The sequence below is a fragment of the Synchiropus splendidus genome, chromosome 1 (genome assembly GCF_027744825.2).
Source record: "Synchiropus splendidus isolate RoL2022-P1 chromosome 1, RoL_Sspl_1.0, whole genome shotgun sequence".
Lineage (NCBI taxonomy): Eukaryota > Metazoa > Chordata > Actinopteri > Syngnathiformes > Callionymidae > Synchiropus > Synchiropus splendidus.
In genome coordinates, this window is record NC_071334.1 from 59,896,144 (window position 1) to 59,912,808 (window position 16,665).

General features: G+C 42.2%; 2 protein-coding genes across 3 annotated transcripts in view; both read right to left on the reverse strand.

The window, feature by feature from the left end:
• Positions 1-1,232: 1,232 nt before the first annotated feature.
• Positions 1,233-3,089, reverse strand: eif4ebp1 (eukaryotic translation initiation factor 4E binding protein 1). The gene is made up of 3 exons (XM_053846336.1): positions 2,836-3,089; positions 1,635-1,820; positions 1,233-1,556 (listed from the first exon to the last, which is right to left on the reverse strand). Exons 1-3 carry the CDS (start codon positions 2,969-2,971, stop codon positions 1,525-1,527), a joined length of 354 nt encoding a protein of 117 aa, XP_053702311.1. The 5' UTR covers positions 2,972-3,089; the 3' UTR covers positions 1,233-1,524.
• Positions 3,090-3,995: 906 nt separating this feature from the next.
• The window catches only part of ank1b (ankyrin 1, erythrocytic b), a 54,727-nt gene continuing 42,057 nt past the window's right edge, over positions 3,996-16,665 (reverse strand). The window contains exons 38-46 of one of the 2 annotated variants that reach the window (XM_053854755.1): positions 16,032-16,106; positions 15,834-15,965; positions 15,607-15,765; positions 15,331-15,402; positions 9,601-10,237; positions 9,387-9,522; positions 8,472-8,543; positions 7,210-7,306; positions 3,996-7,032 (exon numbers count right to left, since the gene is read on the reverse strand). In XM_053854755.1, coding sequence (XP_053710730.1) covers positions 7,238-7,306; positions 8,472-8,543; positions 9,387-9,522; positions 9,601-10,237; positions 15,331-15,402; positions 15,607-15,765; positions 15,834-15,965; positions 16,032-16,106 — 1,352 coding nt within the window. In that variant the 3' untranslated portion in view covers positions 3,996-7,032; positions 7,210-7,237. The remainder of the gene's footprint in view (positions 7,033-7,209; positions 7,307-8,471; positions 8,544-9,386; positions 9,523-9,600; positions 10,238-15,330; positions 15,403-15,606; positions 15,766-15,833; positions 15,966-16,031; positions 16,107-16,665) is intronic. The other variant, XM_053854756.1, reaches the window with a different exon arrangement.

The following is a 16,665-nucleotide window of genomic DNA, read 5'->3' on the forward strand; positions in this document are numbered from 1 at the left end:
ATAATAACCTGAACTGAACTACATCATTTATTATTCAAACTGACCTTTTGAAGTAGACGTAGATCAGATATTTTATATGATATACATTTGTGTAGTGATGATTTCAAATTCTTCTCAAGGACCAATAAAAACCTACATTTTAAAGAACTGGAGCTGTTTTATGCTCCATGCTTCACAGGGTTGATACATGTTCCTGGATTATGTGTCATTATTTTAATATACTTGTTTAATATTGTATGGTGTCGGAGTATCACAGCGAGCAATTTTAGGTTAAAAAGAAGTTCAAAATAGCCCCAAACAAAGAGGTAACGACGATTAGTTGACTAATCGAAAAAATAATGAATCGATCAGTCGACAACAAACATAATGGTGAGTTGCAGCCCAAGTCAAGTTTTGGTTTGATTTCCTATTCTCACCCTTTTATTAAATAAAAACAGCTACAGGATATGGACATTTTTCTTGCAACTAGTGGGAGGCAAGGTCAAATTCAGTAAATAACTGGACTAAACACAGACACATTTGAGCCGCACCCAAGACCCCAAAAAAGCTAAAAATAATAGATAATATCCTAAGCTGTTTTAATCAATTCCAAGTGCTATCAAAACAAAAATGTGACTAGTTATTAGGATAACCAGGAGGTTTTCTAGGGACAAAGTCAGGGAGGCTAGATTGAGATGGTTTGGACATGTACAGAGGAGAGAGAGCCACTACATTGGTAGGAAGATGTTGAGGTTGGAACTGCCAGGCAGAAGGTGGAGAGGAAGGTCAAAGAGGAGATTGATGGAGGTGGTGAAGGAGGACATGAGGTTTGTAGGTTTGAAAGAAGAGGAAGAAGAGGACAGGGTGAGATGGAGGAGAATGATCCACTGCGGTGACTCCTGAAGGGAGAAGCAGAAAGGAAAAGAAGAAGAAGGAGGTTTTCTCGGGGGTTGTTGACATGTTCATGAATATCAATTTTTGTACAAACCTGCAAATGCAAGATCAAAACAAACTCAATAACTACAGACTGAAGGCGTTAACTGTCCAGACTGAACCAATACGTCCACATGGGGGTTAGTTAGCACAGCATTGCACAGTCATGACTCATTGCATTTGTTCAGATTAAAATGTTGCTGTTGTAACAGTTCAGATGATTAACAACAAGGTAACAAGGCTCTGATAATTTCCTGTAAAACATGTGGATACTTCTTCTGGACCGTTATTCTATGAAATAAAATAGAGGCAAACCCATAAGTAGGAAGTCACAGACTGTTTAATTCCATGCAGCAAGTAATCCACTTGAGCACAAAGTAAAAAGACACAACATGATTGAGCCCTGTACAGACGACTATTCTAATTTCATCTTAACCGTTAAAAAAATAGTCACGAGGTAATTACAATTACACAAGGCAAAAATAACTCAAAATTATATTTTCTAAACGTTCACATTATTTGACAGCAAAATAAAAAGAACCGACATAGTTTGAAAAAACTAGGCTTGCTCTTACGATCTACCAAAAAAAAAAGAAAAATATCAAATATTCTTCAGATGTCCATTTCAAACTGGTCATCTTCCCCTGGAACAGCAAAAAAAAGTGTGTCAGTGAAATAGAAAAATGAGCTTGTGCTGGCATCCATGACAGATTTGGCTTCACCTGCGCTCTCCGAGTGTGGGCTGTTGTTGGTGTCGGGGGGCAGCTCCGCTGGGTTGGCCTCAGTGGACGAGCCCCGCTTCAGGGGACTGGTGACACCGGGGATGTCAGGCAGCTTCGGGGGCGTACGTGTCAGAGGAGATGACCGACACTGCAGGAGGAACTTCCTGTCATATATGATTCTTGTGCCTGCACACACACAAGTCATGACTTGAGAAGAGGAACTAAGATTCAGATCATGAACCAAATGACTTTATTTAATAATCCCTATGTGTCAGGTGAGAAAACTGACGCCGCCCGTGCATGTCTGTGCTCCACTGACCTCATTTCTGACACCACCATCGCTTACACAGCCGCACCTGCCAGCACTCTGTCCACTGCACTATCAGCCTAAATGATTCCCACCGACTGATATTGCTCCATATCAGCTACAAGAAGCACCACACATGCGTACCACACATGCGTTCTCAGAACCTTGGCAGGGGAGTCACACGGTCTGCCACAATCGCGGAGGAGAACAAGTTAAGACGTGTCAGTCGGTGACTCATTGAATGTGATGTGGAACATTTACAAGGCTTCATTTCTTTAATTTTCTTATTAGTTTTCCTTATACTCAACACACTTATAAACGTCACTTGACATAAAGTGAGATATTAGTGGAGGGGTTTCCAGTAAGGTGGCACCTGTGCAGAAAAAAAAAAACACACGACTTCTGTGTGTAAACAGGGATAAAAACAACTTGTATTTATGAACAAACCATTTTTGGGCAGTAGGTAGTCTAGTTATTAATTCCACAAAACACTTTCAACTTTGTGTAAAATGAGTAAAAGACGTATGGAATACATCTTATATAAGATGTGTGTGTGTGTATTATAGACACAAACACAGCATATATATATATATATATATATATATATATATATATATATATATATATATATATATATATATATATATATAAGTAGTAATTGTCTAAAGTAAATAAAACTCCCGAAACAACAAGTTAAATAAGTAAGGCGTTATCTATGTTCTTGACAGATATAAGTCATGCGCGCTACGACGTATTGCAACATTCACTCCATACTGTAGAACGTCTAAAAATAGGACCCGAGAGCAGCTCTTCAACAGCACATATAAAAGTGCATCCTTGGCATAACTCGAGGACCCAGACAGTATATGAAGCGGTAGCCCGAGCTGTCACTACCTCCAGGTGTGGTACTGAACAGGGTCCCCCCCGGTGTGGTGGAGTAATCCTGGGGCATGTGGGCAGCATCGTGGATGGCGACCCGTCGTACCGCGGGGATTTCACGGCTCCCGCTTTTCTGTCCTCCCGCTGACATGGCTCCCAGGTGTTGGTGCTGCGAGGAGAGAAGTGAAACTGCAGTGTTCGACTCCTGGACGGTGGAAGGCCCGGTCCCAGGTCCTCCACGTGGTTCCCAGGGTTCAAAACAAGTTGGTCTTCCGTCAAAAAAAACAACACGTGGATTGAGAAGCTGTGATTGGCTGGGGATAGGGGGCGTCACACACACTGGGATTTGTAGTCTTTTTTTCTTCGTATTCTCCTCCTGTTTCAGCTGCGTTTGCTGAAACTGTGAAGCTCAGGTTAAAGTAACTAAATAAATGCATCAATTAGTTAATAGAAGTAGAATAAAAGTTGCATTTTGCAGCTGACTGAGTGTGAGAAAAACTAACTCCTCAATAGTAAAACGATCATTGCATCAATGCATCGCACCTCAGGCGCAGAAGGCGCTGCTCTAGTCATTTGCTGGTCTGAATGAAAATAAAATGCTACATGTAAACACGACCGCCGGAATGAAACGACTTAATTCGGTTCGTCTGATATTCCTTTCTGGTCTCAATAAACATGACTGAAATAACATCAAAGAAAGTTTTCTTGACGAAGAACACAAGTCGTCTTTCCCGGTGATTTAAAATAAATAAATACATTTGTTTAACTCGGCAGGAATTGTATGGGCTCCCATATGAACTAAAACACTCGCCTACGCCCAAACAAATTTTAAAATGATTCATTGACTTATTCATCTGCATTTGATGGTGATCTGTGTTGTGAAAATTAAATGATCAATTACAGTCATTTTTTCTTTGCATCAAAACCAAATTCAAACAAGATGAACAGCATAGCCAACCAAAGAGGAGCTGACCGCACCAATTAAATCGACAAAAAGTGAACAGACTGGTCTTAAGAGTTGTAATAAAAATGTTTAGTCACTAGAAGCTTCATCTACAGCCGGTCGAAAAGGCCACTTACGTAAGGAACACCCCACAAGGGCAGCAGCAGTGGAAGCATATGGTGGACCAATGAGAGCATAAAACCCATAGAAGAAATCAGACAGTGCACGTATGTCACATCTTTGTTTATTAATCTTGTAAATGGTTTGAGCTGGTGTACAGGGTAAGATGGTCTATACATGTCTTCATGTACCAATGATTGAAAGGCTTGTTTACATGTTCACGGTTGATGCTCCTTCCTCCAGGACGATACAAAAGAAAAGAAACCAAGTGGTCATCGCTACAAAGCCCCGACATTTCCCACGACGTGGGCGCAGGCCTAGTCTAGATAATGCTGAAAGAACATCCATAACAACTCTATAAGGGTGCATAGCATTCTAATTAAATAGATTTTTTTTGTTATATATTTGTACACATATTTTCATAAAAACATATTTTTGTGCATGAGTGCAGTTGCATTCCTTATTTTAACATGATATTGCGTTTACATTGTCATGTATCCATACTAAAGGAGTATAGGTGATTTTCTGTTCTATTCTTCTCAATACATTTTACAACAATCTTCAAGATACATCGCCGAAGGCCAACACGACCTTTCAAGCCACATGCCCGGTAAAATCATCTGTTTTTTAATTTTTTTTTTTTTTTTAAGCCAAATTCAAGTGAACGCAGATCTGTGTCCCACTCTCTCTTTTACTCACCTGACGCAAAACCATCATGAATATAATGACCAACTTGCCGTACCACAACCAAATTTCAAACAAAACAACACTACATCTGTGCGGCTTTTAAGCCTTCAATACTCACATTCTTGCAGCTGTGGGTGAACTGACTGCACCATCATGTGGAAAAAAAAAGCTTGTGCAAGTGTTAAACATTCAGAAATAACAATAACAACTAGAGAAGGATCGAGTGGAGTCTGACTTGATTATCTTGACAAAACAGCTCAGTGTTGACAGGTCACAGAAAAATGCAAACCTTAAACAACCACACTCATATTAGCAGGCTACAGTCATCATCAAGTTCAACATTAGTATTTTGTTTTCACCATGTGGCGGGTTCCACGGTCGGACCTTGGAACATTGTAGGACATGTTAATGCCATGATTGACACAATCGATTTATAAGAGTTCTGTCAGAGGACTTGTGCAGTTCATGCAAAAAGAAACAATATTTTCAGGCTACACTCAACTCTCCCCCTCCGCTGCCCTGAACAGTCTACTCTCCAGAAACGCTTCTCCTCACTTTCTCACTCACCAGCAGATTCCTTCTCACCAGGATATCAACCATAATGTGCCACTTGAACTAAAAAACAACGGTTCGGCTACTCAGATGCAGAAGTCCATCAAAGTCTGTCACACACCAAGACCTTTCCTTCAGATGCTGCCCCAATGTTCCGCATCCCATACTCAACAGTCGGAGGTCAAGACTGTGGCTGGACTGAGCAGAACGAAAAACCTGAGTGAAGTATCTGATACAAGGTGATATGTGATCCACGTGTGCTATATCCAATGAGGCGTTCATGTGCATGGACTGGCCATGGGAAAGATAAGCGTGACCTGATTTCTCACACAGAGTAGCTACAGTAGCATTTACAGTACTTATGGGATTCATATTTTTGATGACGTGCTACTGTGGCAGCCCCTCCTACTGGTGGCAATGCTATTGGGTTTCTGCATAATACTTGAAAAGAATTAGGATTTTTCAGAGGATAAAAGACGACATATTTAGCAACAACAACTCTTTCCTGTTTGTGGCTAGAATCTTGCTACTTTACAATCTGCTGCAGTCCCACACTGCCACTGCTGACTCATCCGATCTGGCACTAGCACGTCCGCTGACTCATTCAAGGTTAAAAGAAGCCATCAAAAAAAAAAAAAAAAAGGCAAGGACGGCAAACTTTTTCTCAAACGGTTGTTGTTGCTTTTCTGCTGTTCTCCTTTATTGCTGCGGCACGTTCCAAAACAACCCACAGCAGTTGTAATGACATTTGTGTGTGTGTGCTTTCACTCGTATGTATTCACAGTTCACAAATAGTGGGTGTCAATGCCAGCAAGGCAGCGGTGATGTGCTGCCTGTCCTCACTCAGCTCAGCCATATCGTTCACCTCTTAATCCTCAACCACTGAGGCGCTACAGTTGTTGCAAACAGATACAAAGTTTGACAAAAAGAAGTCCAATATGAATGCATATCAACTTGCTACTGGTAGGAACACAAGTCGAGAAAGATGTCGGATGAAACCTTTTCCACCTAAACATTCTCTTTGTCTCATGGACAAGCCTCCTCCAAAATAACTTAAGAGTGGTGGCAAAGACGAACGGATCCATGATGAAACCTGCCTTCAAATCCAAGCCGGCTCCAAAGAAACATAGGTGAGAAGCGAGCGTTATCCACAGGAAGAGACATCAAAACACGCAGACAGGACGCTCACAAGCAGGGCGGCATTCTCATTCAGGCGGCGAGCCAGCCGTGACCTCGCAGGTTCACCTGTCTATCACTGGGCACAGCTCAGGCCAAGCCAGAAGCTGAAACACATGCGGTAAAGAAGAGTAGGCGCACGCGTACTCGCACATACACACAGTGACACACATGTCCACGTAGCATAGAGTGCATATATCACATTGAGAATAACTGGGGTCCAGTGGGGGAAGCATCAGTCCTTTCAGTTCAGCTGCGACAGGACGCTTTTTGGCTGCCGGACTGGACACATGGGAGAAAGTGGTTCCTTAAAACAGTGTGGGAGCCAAGCATGGGCCTGCCCTGTACCTTGTACCCCTTCAGTTTGTAGATAATGACAGTTTAAAAGGTCAAAGGGCATGCACCAGCAGTCATCATGCGATTAAGGTTCACAGGAAGCACTTTTTGTCGCTTTTTTTTCTGCATCATTTATACATTTAAAGTTTTGCCTTTTTGTAAAAAAGAAATATCATCATGCCTTAGTTTAAGTGAGACTTTACAAATGATATAAAACTACAAGTTGAACTTTTTTTTCTGTCTCTTTTCTTGTGTGTGTATGTCACTCATTGAGGATGATTTTTATGTTTTTCATTTTGTGGTTTTGTTTCAAAGTCTTTCACTGCCTCTTGCGTTTATTTTCTTCGGCGGTCCGGTTGTGTTTTTGTGGATGATGGTTTGGCAGTGACCTTCCTGTCCTGAAAAAAAAAAACAAAAAAAAAACATGAACACACATGAGACACATGAGTGACACTCAAATGGAAAGGCGGGAAGACTGCGGCAGCATGTTAGAGTTGGACGCTCTAACAGTGGTTTGGTCAAATAGCTTTGGCCCAAGCACTGGGATGCACAAGTGCTTGCGGTGTGTCCCGTACCTTAGTGGACTGAGTAGTTAAGTGAGTTTCAATGTTTAACCCGCCGTGGACTGCTGCGCTGCACTGACTGAGCTGACCTTCTTGCTTCCACCCTTACCTGGAGCAAGGAGGGGGGTAGGGGGAAGGAGACATCACTCGGTGAAGCCTCTATATAGAACCCAAAAGGACATCAAAGACACTAAGATCTGTGAAGAAACACTTTAATGTCAACTCAGGAAGATGACCACTTGTTTCTTTTTTAACTCAGATAAGAGGCACACACAAAAACTGTTTTTCACAGGTTATGGGTGTTACCCACATACTCCACTTTGCAGCTCATAAACACCGGATTCATGTAGTTTCTGGTTGTGACTGATTTGATTCTAATGTGAAACTCTTGTTTCAACTGATAAAACTGTGTGGATTTAACACAATGTGATAACTTGTTCTTTTTTTCTTATTTGAAATGAATGTACATGTTAACAACGTGCTTGCAACTATAACAAGTAGAACGCAACAAAAAAAAACGAACCGAAATTGCATGATGTAACTGAGGGCCAAAAAATGTGTAGAAAATGGAGAGAAGAAAAGTCACTGCAGGCCTTTCCCATCAATACGGCTCTGTTACCAGTGCATTTCTGTATACTCAGAACCTTGGAGGTTTCTATAAAACCGTCTTGCTGGCATTCAAGTTCAATGCGGAACTGGAGTAGGAGGATGCTATGAAGTAAACAACACGCTGATATTCTGAAAATGCTGCTGTCACAAGTTACGAGATGGAACTACGCCAGCCGTAAACCAACTTTTCAGGTACCAAACAGTTTTCTATGATCTGGTTTTGTTTTATTTGGCCATCAAAACTGTATGTACACAAATAGGTGCAGCCCACGTGACACCTAGTCACTTGCCTGGTTTGGAGCGTCAAGGCCGGGAAATATGTGTTTGAATCATTGACTGAATTCTGTTCTTTTCTTAAGTGCATCCATGAAGTACTGCCAGTCCCCCTTCACGCTCAATAATTTAATGTTTTAACTTAGTATCTTCACTAGATATGGATTGCAATGTGAGCGCAACGTCAAAGCCATGCAATGTCAATAAACATTTTTGACCAAACTCTAATTATGTTGAGGCCTTTAACATCTAAACTAAATCGGTAAAATAAATTAAAAATAAAGGCGTTCCTAACACGAGCCTGACATCCAAGAGAGGGCGCTGTTGCCACAGAAATCTGTCTCCTATTTTACTTCACTTATTTTAACTCAACAGACATTAATAAAACATACCTTTCTTGCGAGCATACTGCCGCGCTCATCAGCAAACGGCGTCTCCGAAGTGAACTCCTCTTTCTGATCTCTCTGTGGAAGACAGTATAACGTAACCATGAGATATTCGGGTAGAGCTGTTCTTCAGCAGCTAAGAATTGAAGCAGGTAAAGAAAAACGGAGGTGGGTCTCATTTATAACACAAAAGTCAGAATCCAAACTACACGTGACTGAAACAACTTGCAACTGAAAAATGTCTCGACCTTAAGCAGCGCCAGTGAAAAGAACTTGAGAAATGAGTACAATTCTTGGTCAGTATGTGAGGACAGTAGAGAAATGCAGACAGACTGTGTGTGTGTGTGTGTGTGTGTGTGCTTCACACATGCACCATCAGACCTCAAACCACAAATAAAACTTTGTAATGCTAATACAGAAACCTCGGCTGTTCACTTGAGACAACATTGCTCTGCTAGATGCATTCATCAAATAGGAATTGTAGTATTTAACCACTCATGGGTGTGATATTACACGGAGCAAAAAGATGAGCTGTTTTACTATACACTATACAAACAATTATCTGGTAAAATGGCTGAGCAATCTTTGTCAAGTGAATATTTTCTGTATGCAATTTCATAAATGAGACCGTCATACTAGGCACCCATGTGTGTTGTTCCAGACACACACATTTTAAGGTTTAACTCTTGTAGAAATCATCAAACTAGACACTTTGATGATTATTTGGCATTATGCACGAGACGCTCCTCCCTTCAGGTGCAGGAGGCGACGACTTAGCAACCTGACCTGGGCCTGCCTCTGCTTCTGTTGCCAAGCACGTAGGCCTGCCTCCTGGTGAGAGAAGCTCAAGCCCTTGTCAAAGCTCTGATTGCCCTGCAGGAATCGACCACGCAGCACATGAGAGTAGCCCATGTCACACACCGGAGTCAGCAGAGCCTCCTGGGCCACACGCAAGCCGGGTACGCTGCAGTCCTGTGCGGACGACACGGAGCCCACCCAGCCATGAACCGAATCCATGTCAGGTAAGTAGGGTTGAAAAGCACCACCTCCAACCAACCTGCAGCAAAACAGTCGAGTCATGATCAAGCCAATGCAGCGATATCACAACAGTGTCCCGACAGCGCGGGTGTCATACCGGTTGTCTCCGTTGTGTTCTGATCCCTGACTGAGTCCGGCGAGCTCACAGCCCTGGGTGTACACCTGCTGGCCTGCAACAACAGAAATCCCTTCGACTGAACCTAGCCCTGCTTTTGCTCCTCCTGACGTCACGAGGGCCTCCGCTCTCCTTCCGTCTGACCTCTGACCTCCCAGCTGACCATTCAGGTTGGCCTTGGGAACGGCGCCACTCGCCCTTATCCTGTCCCTCTCTGCCAGTAAACTTGCTGGCTCCTGTGGCGCCTCCTCTTCCTCAACTTCTCCATCCTCCTCCTCCTCCTCTTCTTCCAACTCCATGATGGAGCCACTTGCCCCACTGGCGCCGCTGCTCGGCCGTCCCAAACTGCAAGGAAGGGAGAGCGTGGCGCCCTCTGAGTCGTCCGCACGGCTGCTCCCGTCCAGCGATGAGTCCTCCACGGTCACCAGTGAGGGGCTGACCCCTGCTGGCCACACCTGAACATCAGACATTTCCAGTAATGTGTCTTCTTCCGTAGTGGCGATGGGAGCACATTCAAGGCTGGAGACCTCCTGCCAGTAGGGCTCCACGCCTAATGGGGAGGGCAAGCTGTACTGCATGGAGGCCGGGGAGATAAGCTCTTCCTGCACCAGACCATAACCTGGAGGGGAAAACAAGGGGAAGACAAGAGAAAGACTAACACCACGCAAGCATGGCCAGAGAGGATGGGGAGGTGGTGGCACAACCGTTTCCCTACTTAGCTAAGGAAACAGTGGCGCTCAGCTCTGTCCCAATAATCACAGATAAAATGCGCATATAAATTAAAATCAGAAACAGTTGCCACTTAATAAATGGTTTCACAATTCTGCAAATTTCAAAGGTCTAAATGCAACATTTATAAGTGTATGTTCATGTATCAATTGCAATTGGGACATAGCAATTCTGAGTGGAGTGGGAGGGGTGAGGCTACACAGGTGCATACTTCTTTTGTGTGTGTGTGGGTGTGTGTGTGTGTGTGTGTGAGGTGTTGAGTGTTTGCAACCACGCAGGTGACTGGACAGAGCAAAACGGTAATGCTTTTATTAAAGGGGTTGGCACGATATCACATAGCCAGCGGCGACCTCTGACCCAGAACTCATGAGCTCAGCCCACATTTCATCTTTTTCTCCTAATAACAAGACAAAAAAACATTTTTCAATTGAGCAGGTGAATATCGTTGCAACCCCCAATCACATTCTATGGTGGCAAACAGCAGCATCTTACAAATTCATTCATAGAGAGTGTAAGTTACTGTTGCTCCTGCATTCTGCACCGTCATGCAGTTCCGTGTCTGCATAGCATGAATTTGAAGGTCATAACACGCATACACACAGTGGGCAGATATTTCATTTGTTAGGAATATTTACATTTTAATTAAGTCTTTTTATTTCGATGATCTATTTAAATTAAATGCGTGCATGCTAGCTATACTGAGAAATACTAATAATAAGAATGTCAAAAATCCTATTATTGGATTTTAAAGCTTCTTTTTATAACTCTCACAGGGACCAAACGGCTTCTCCCAGACGACATCAGACTCTTGCCAGCAACACAGTTGGCTACATTTGGTTAGTCAATTCCTCCTCTCACTTCTCCTCCACAGTTCCTCATCCTGTCCATCCTTGTCACTTTCCAGACTTCCAAATCCAAACCTGTTCATCCTAGAATTCCTGCCACTGCTGACGCTCCCTGTCGCCCCTAAGACTTCCTCATCAGTCAAGGAATCTAAATGAAGCATGGAATCATTGACTTAAGCGCGAGAACAAGTAGTAAATGAATGAATGAATGATCGAGAGGAATCTGAGTAGAATGCAGGATTCATCAGTTCACAATAACATGGACCCCTGTCATATCATCTGATGAATCAGTAAATCCATCTTGACCACATGAGGTCTGTTTATCAGTGACATTCTCAAACTTTCAGTCACCTTCAGATTAACAAACTGGAGCGGCCTCATATGAATGTTGTAGATTCGGTAAATATGCTCAGCAAGTTCCAACAATAACTCAGCTATTGGCCTGTGTTTGGTGTCGGTTAGTGGATGGGATCACTAAAATCAGGATAACCTGAATAACAATATTACAAAAAAAATCTACCTGGGTGTCCCAGGCACCTCCCTCTCATGTAGGCCTCTAGCTGTCTCACACGCTGCTGTGGGGCTTTAACCTAATGCTTCAACCATCATAGTTGCTGGCTAGCCAAGTGCGACACTACCAGTAAGAACAGGTGGACCAGCTAAAAAGGCACAGCTAGAAGATTCTGGCTGGAGTGAAGGGAAACAGCTACAGTGATGTACCAAAGGAAATAAACAGATATATATGGACAGGCTGTTGAAGTTTGTTGAAAAAGATGCTGGAACTTATTTATCTGTACCAAAGTGGCCAGTGCTGTCAGTATTTGGGCCAACAGCAACAGCAGCAAACACTGATTGGAACAGTACAGATTTTTTTAATGGGTGCAAGCCACATATCCAGCACTTCAACAGTGATTTTTCCCCTCCCAAGGCTTTGTTATGATTCAGAAAGAATGTAGCAAACTTAAACAGACAAGTTTATTAGAAGCCATGAATTATGTCTATTTATTTATTATTATTTTTTGCTTCACGTTACTCTGGTGGGTCCGGCTGGTTGTTCAAGGAAAGATGTCTTGCATTACAATAGAGCTGTTTACCAAATACTTGATCTACGTATGTGCTCCGGGAGCATTTTTTAAATTAATTTACAGACTTGCGTCTCACAGTAGCTGAGACAGGAACTGAACAGAATAGACACCATACTGTGGCTAGAGTCTTCATGCAGCTGAATGATTTCGCCTCCAGCATTACAACCAACCTGACATAAACACTACAATCTAATATTGTTGACTAATAACTAGTGATGGGCTCTTGTATGACCCAGAAATTGTGGACAATGGTCTATAAAGCTTAGCTTTTTTTAGCCCATTGCTATTTTTAACCCAACCAAACACAGTGTCCTGGTAAACCTAGCTGGTTGAGATATTTGTTTTGTTAGATATGTTAGACATTTGTTTATTGTTTTAGTACTCTATAATTCCCTGACGAAAGATTTTTCACTTGGGTACAAGTTGACTTTAAGTTCCCCGCAAATACCTTTGTAATTTTTTTTCTCCCACAAAAAATGTCTAAATTCCATCCCAACCTTTTTGTGTTCATTAAATGATCAATATTTCTACAGTGAAACAAATTTATAATGGGATATTTCCATCTAATGTGCGAGGGTTTTAGCTTTCAAATGAACCATTTCTAAAATCAATGGAATAATAATCCAATAAAAATTATTAAAAGGCAAGTTATAAGCAGTTGTTTCTACAAAATGGATAAGTAACAAGACATTTGTCAGGGACTGTATGCAATATTATAGATATTATATATATTTTTTCAACTAAATTTACTTGCTTTCCTTTAACATATTTGTTCACTTCTTCTTCTCTATTTTCTAATGTTCATACTGCACATTCTGAGGTGACATTAGTTTATATATATTTGACAAAACCACTTGGTATTTAGATCACTGATTTTTCAATAACAAAAATTGGAAACAATTGGCCAGTGAAGAGCAGAGCAATGCAGAACTCTATGCTCAAAACTAAGAAAGGCTCTTTCTCACTTGACTCCAATAATTTCACACAGCAAAGAAAAAAAGGTAAGGTAAAAGAAACCCTTGCTTATGTGTTACACTTATTGTACACTTATTATACTCTGAATCAGCTCCATGTAAATTAAGTCATTTAAAGTTGCTCTTGTAGAAATGTTACAGAGTTCAAATAGATTTTGGGGTTAAAGGCAAGAGGGTGTGTATGTTTCTGGGATGGTACAGGGCCAGAATGATGACAGGGGATGTCAGAATGAGGTGAACAATGATGAATGGGTTAGATGAATCTGGATTAGCCTTTCCCACCATTACTAACACACAAAGACGGATGTCACAAGATGTAGTGATGCGGCGATTAACTTCACAGCAAAAACACACTTGTTACACTGCACGACAAATATTTTGGTTAGAACTGTACAAACAAACACACACTCGCTCACACACACACACACACAACTATGTAGTTTGTACTAGAAAACGAAAACACAGAGGTTTGGATAACAGGTGTCGATACAATAGTCAGGGGTCACAAACAACTCAAGCACAGATACAATTGTCATCGTCAGAGCTGGCAGCTAATGTTCAGAGTCCAGTATCAAACCTGGGCAAAAGATTTCCAAAATATCCGTTGACACATAAGTCTATAGATTGTAAAATATTCACTTCACTTTGCCCATGAATGAAGTCCGACATGGTCTGAGAACATAATATGCCACACGACCAAGTGTTACAGCAAAGCATTGAGCTGCAAAGTCTCCCATGAATTTACAATTAAATAAAAGAAACAATTCTTTCTCATTTAGATTTAGCACCAAAACGTAAAGAAAGACAAAGGAAATATTTCTTCACACTGTGTAAATATTCAAAGCATGCCATGCACGTGAACATCTGTACAACAGCAGAACTTGCTTCCATATAATTCTTCACATCCGAGCCGCTAACTGAACTACTAGTGAGCTTCATTTACACTTCTGATGTCAGATTCTGCTCATATAGACGGTTTCGCGGTGCACTTTGGCTGCTAACCAAAACAGTGCAGGGCCTTGATTCGTCATCATTATCAACAGTCTATTCTTTTGTTACTACTTAATATTATCGAGGGATAGATGTCTTCAGTCTTCCACTGAACCACTGGATGGCTTGTTTTACAAAAGGTCAAGTGACTGTGGATAAGTTTTCCAATGGACACAAAGTATTGATAAAGTTAACAGCAAAACCTAGTACTATTAACTTCGTTTATACGCACAAGCTGTTAAAAAAGGCCCTGATCTGTGACACGGAAGGTAACCTACACATACAGACCATAACAGCAAAGCATGCAGCATGCACATGCACAAACTGTAAAACAACACACAGAGCTGGACTGAGAGAGGAGGAGAGGGTCCCCGCTCGACCAAACGAGGGAGGAGGCAGGGGTGATGACAAGAGAGGAGGAGGAGGCCCAGAGGTTCATATGAGGTCAGAGGTCAGACAGGTAGAGCTGTGAGGAAGAAGAGCAGGAGAGGGGAAAAGGAGGAGGAGGAGCAGGGTGGCTTGGCAGCAGATATGACATGTTATAGAATTAGAAATACAGAGAGAGAGAAAACAGTCCTGAGCAGAAGACAGAATTTCATTTCACACATGAATTTTGCCTTGTCCTCAGGGAGACAGAGAGAGAAAGAGAAACAAGAAATGAAGGCCCAGAGCACACTAAGCCCGTGTACCAGCGCCACATTGGTCCGGTGTATTCATCCCAGACATACACACACATGCATGTGTACACACACACGTTCGTGTGCACACAGCCACAGTTGGAATAATGCATAATCTCAAACATTTGTACTCAAAATTCAGCTACAAATGACAAGATTGACCTCAAAAAAGTCTTAACTTGAGGAAAATAAGAACCACCAGTTGAGGGCTCAAAATGTGAGCTGATAAAAACTGAATTTAAGAGATAGTTGTAGTGAAGAATGCACATTGGTGTGGCTAGTGCATGCTGCCAACAGTCAGCACATCGATCTATCAAACATCATTTCAGATTTACCACCGTCGCTCTTTTCATTATCATCACAAGTACATGAGCAGCAGCCCGCCATGCAGCCCGAGACCCCTTCAACTTACCCCTTCTGAAAAACGGGGGTCTAATAACTTGAGGCTTGTGCACAAGGCGGGATAGCCTCGTGTCCGTGACCTCTTGTGGAGCAACAAGGACAAGGCAAGATGGCTGTTACCCACACTTCAATGAAGACATGATTTTTGTTGACTATTACTTCTTTAATATCTGACCACTAAGTTTGTTAAATTCTGGAGTCCACTAGATTTAAAAAAAAATGGTGAAACAGACTTTATAAAATGGTCTCTTTTGGACGGGTGAACATTCTTGCTTGTGTGCCTTACCATTAATGACACTCGGTGAGAGTAGGGTGGAGTCACGGTCGCTGAGTCTGCAGGCTCCCTCCTCCAGAGAACTGGATGCAGCGTGTGGCGCAGAACTTTCAAGCGAGCTCACGATGTCTCCGCGATCAATGTTCTTCAGTGCAATATACAGACTCTCCACTGGATGACAAAAGACGACAGATCATGTTTCACGTGTGAACGTGTGAACTCACTTATACTTTACATACTCTTGGCTCGTTTTCCTTCTCTGCCGGCCCACAGGTTCAGCAAGGCCGAGCTTTGTTCCAGCAGCGAATTTGGATTCTCAACTCTGATTTTGTTGATGTCATCAACACCAAACTGCAGCTCCCGTGCCAACTCTGACAGAGGGAGAGTCCTTAAGTTAAATAAGAACGTTTGGAAGGTTGAAAAAAAAGTATTTTTACCTGCCCAGCTTAAACCAAGCTGTTCTGAGATCAGGTTGATCTTCAGCTCCGTTCTTTCCATCGCGTTTACCGTGGCTGGAAAAGATAAAAATTGTGTGAAGATGAACTGCAGTGCAAATAAACTTTCTCAATAGTGTATTTCTTTGGTGAGAACTTTGCCATGCCATCATTCGTTGTCATCATTTGTTAACAACAGTAGCCAAAATACAGATTTAAAAAAATTCACATTGTGATGCCTTGATTTTGGTTTCCATCTTGCTCGTCCCAAAACTTTCAAAACTTTGAATAGTGACACTTACCTTGCACAAAAGAGTCTGTTGAAGGAAACACTCCAAAGGTAATCAAATCAACACAATCTACAGGGGTTTGGATTTGATCATTCATTCACAGGTCCTCGGTCAGTCCAACCACTGTAGCATTCAGTACTCATGGCAGTCCTACTATAGTGCATTCTGGCAGCGCTTCAGACTTGATAGACAGAAAAGGCCTTGCTGATAAAAACGCACAATAATTGGAGGCAAAAATCAGAAAGGTCAAAACTGATCTGTCTAGCTCCACTGCGAGATCCTGCCCATTCCCAGTGCTAAGCAACAGTGCCAATAGTAAAGGTGTCTGCTGCCATGCCATTGGAAAT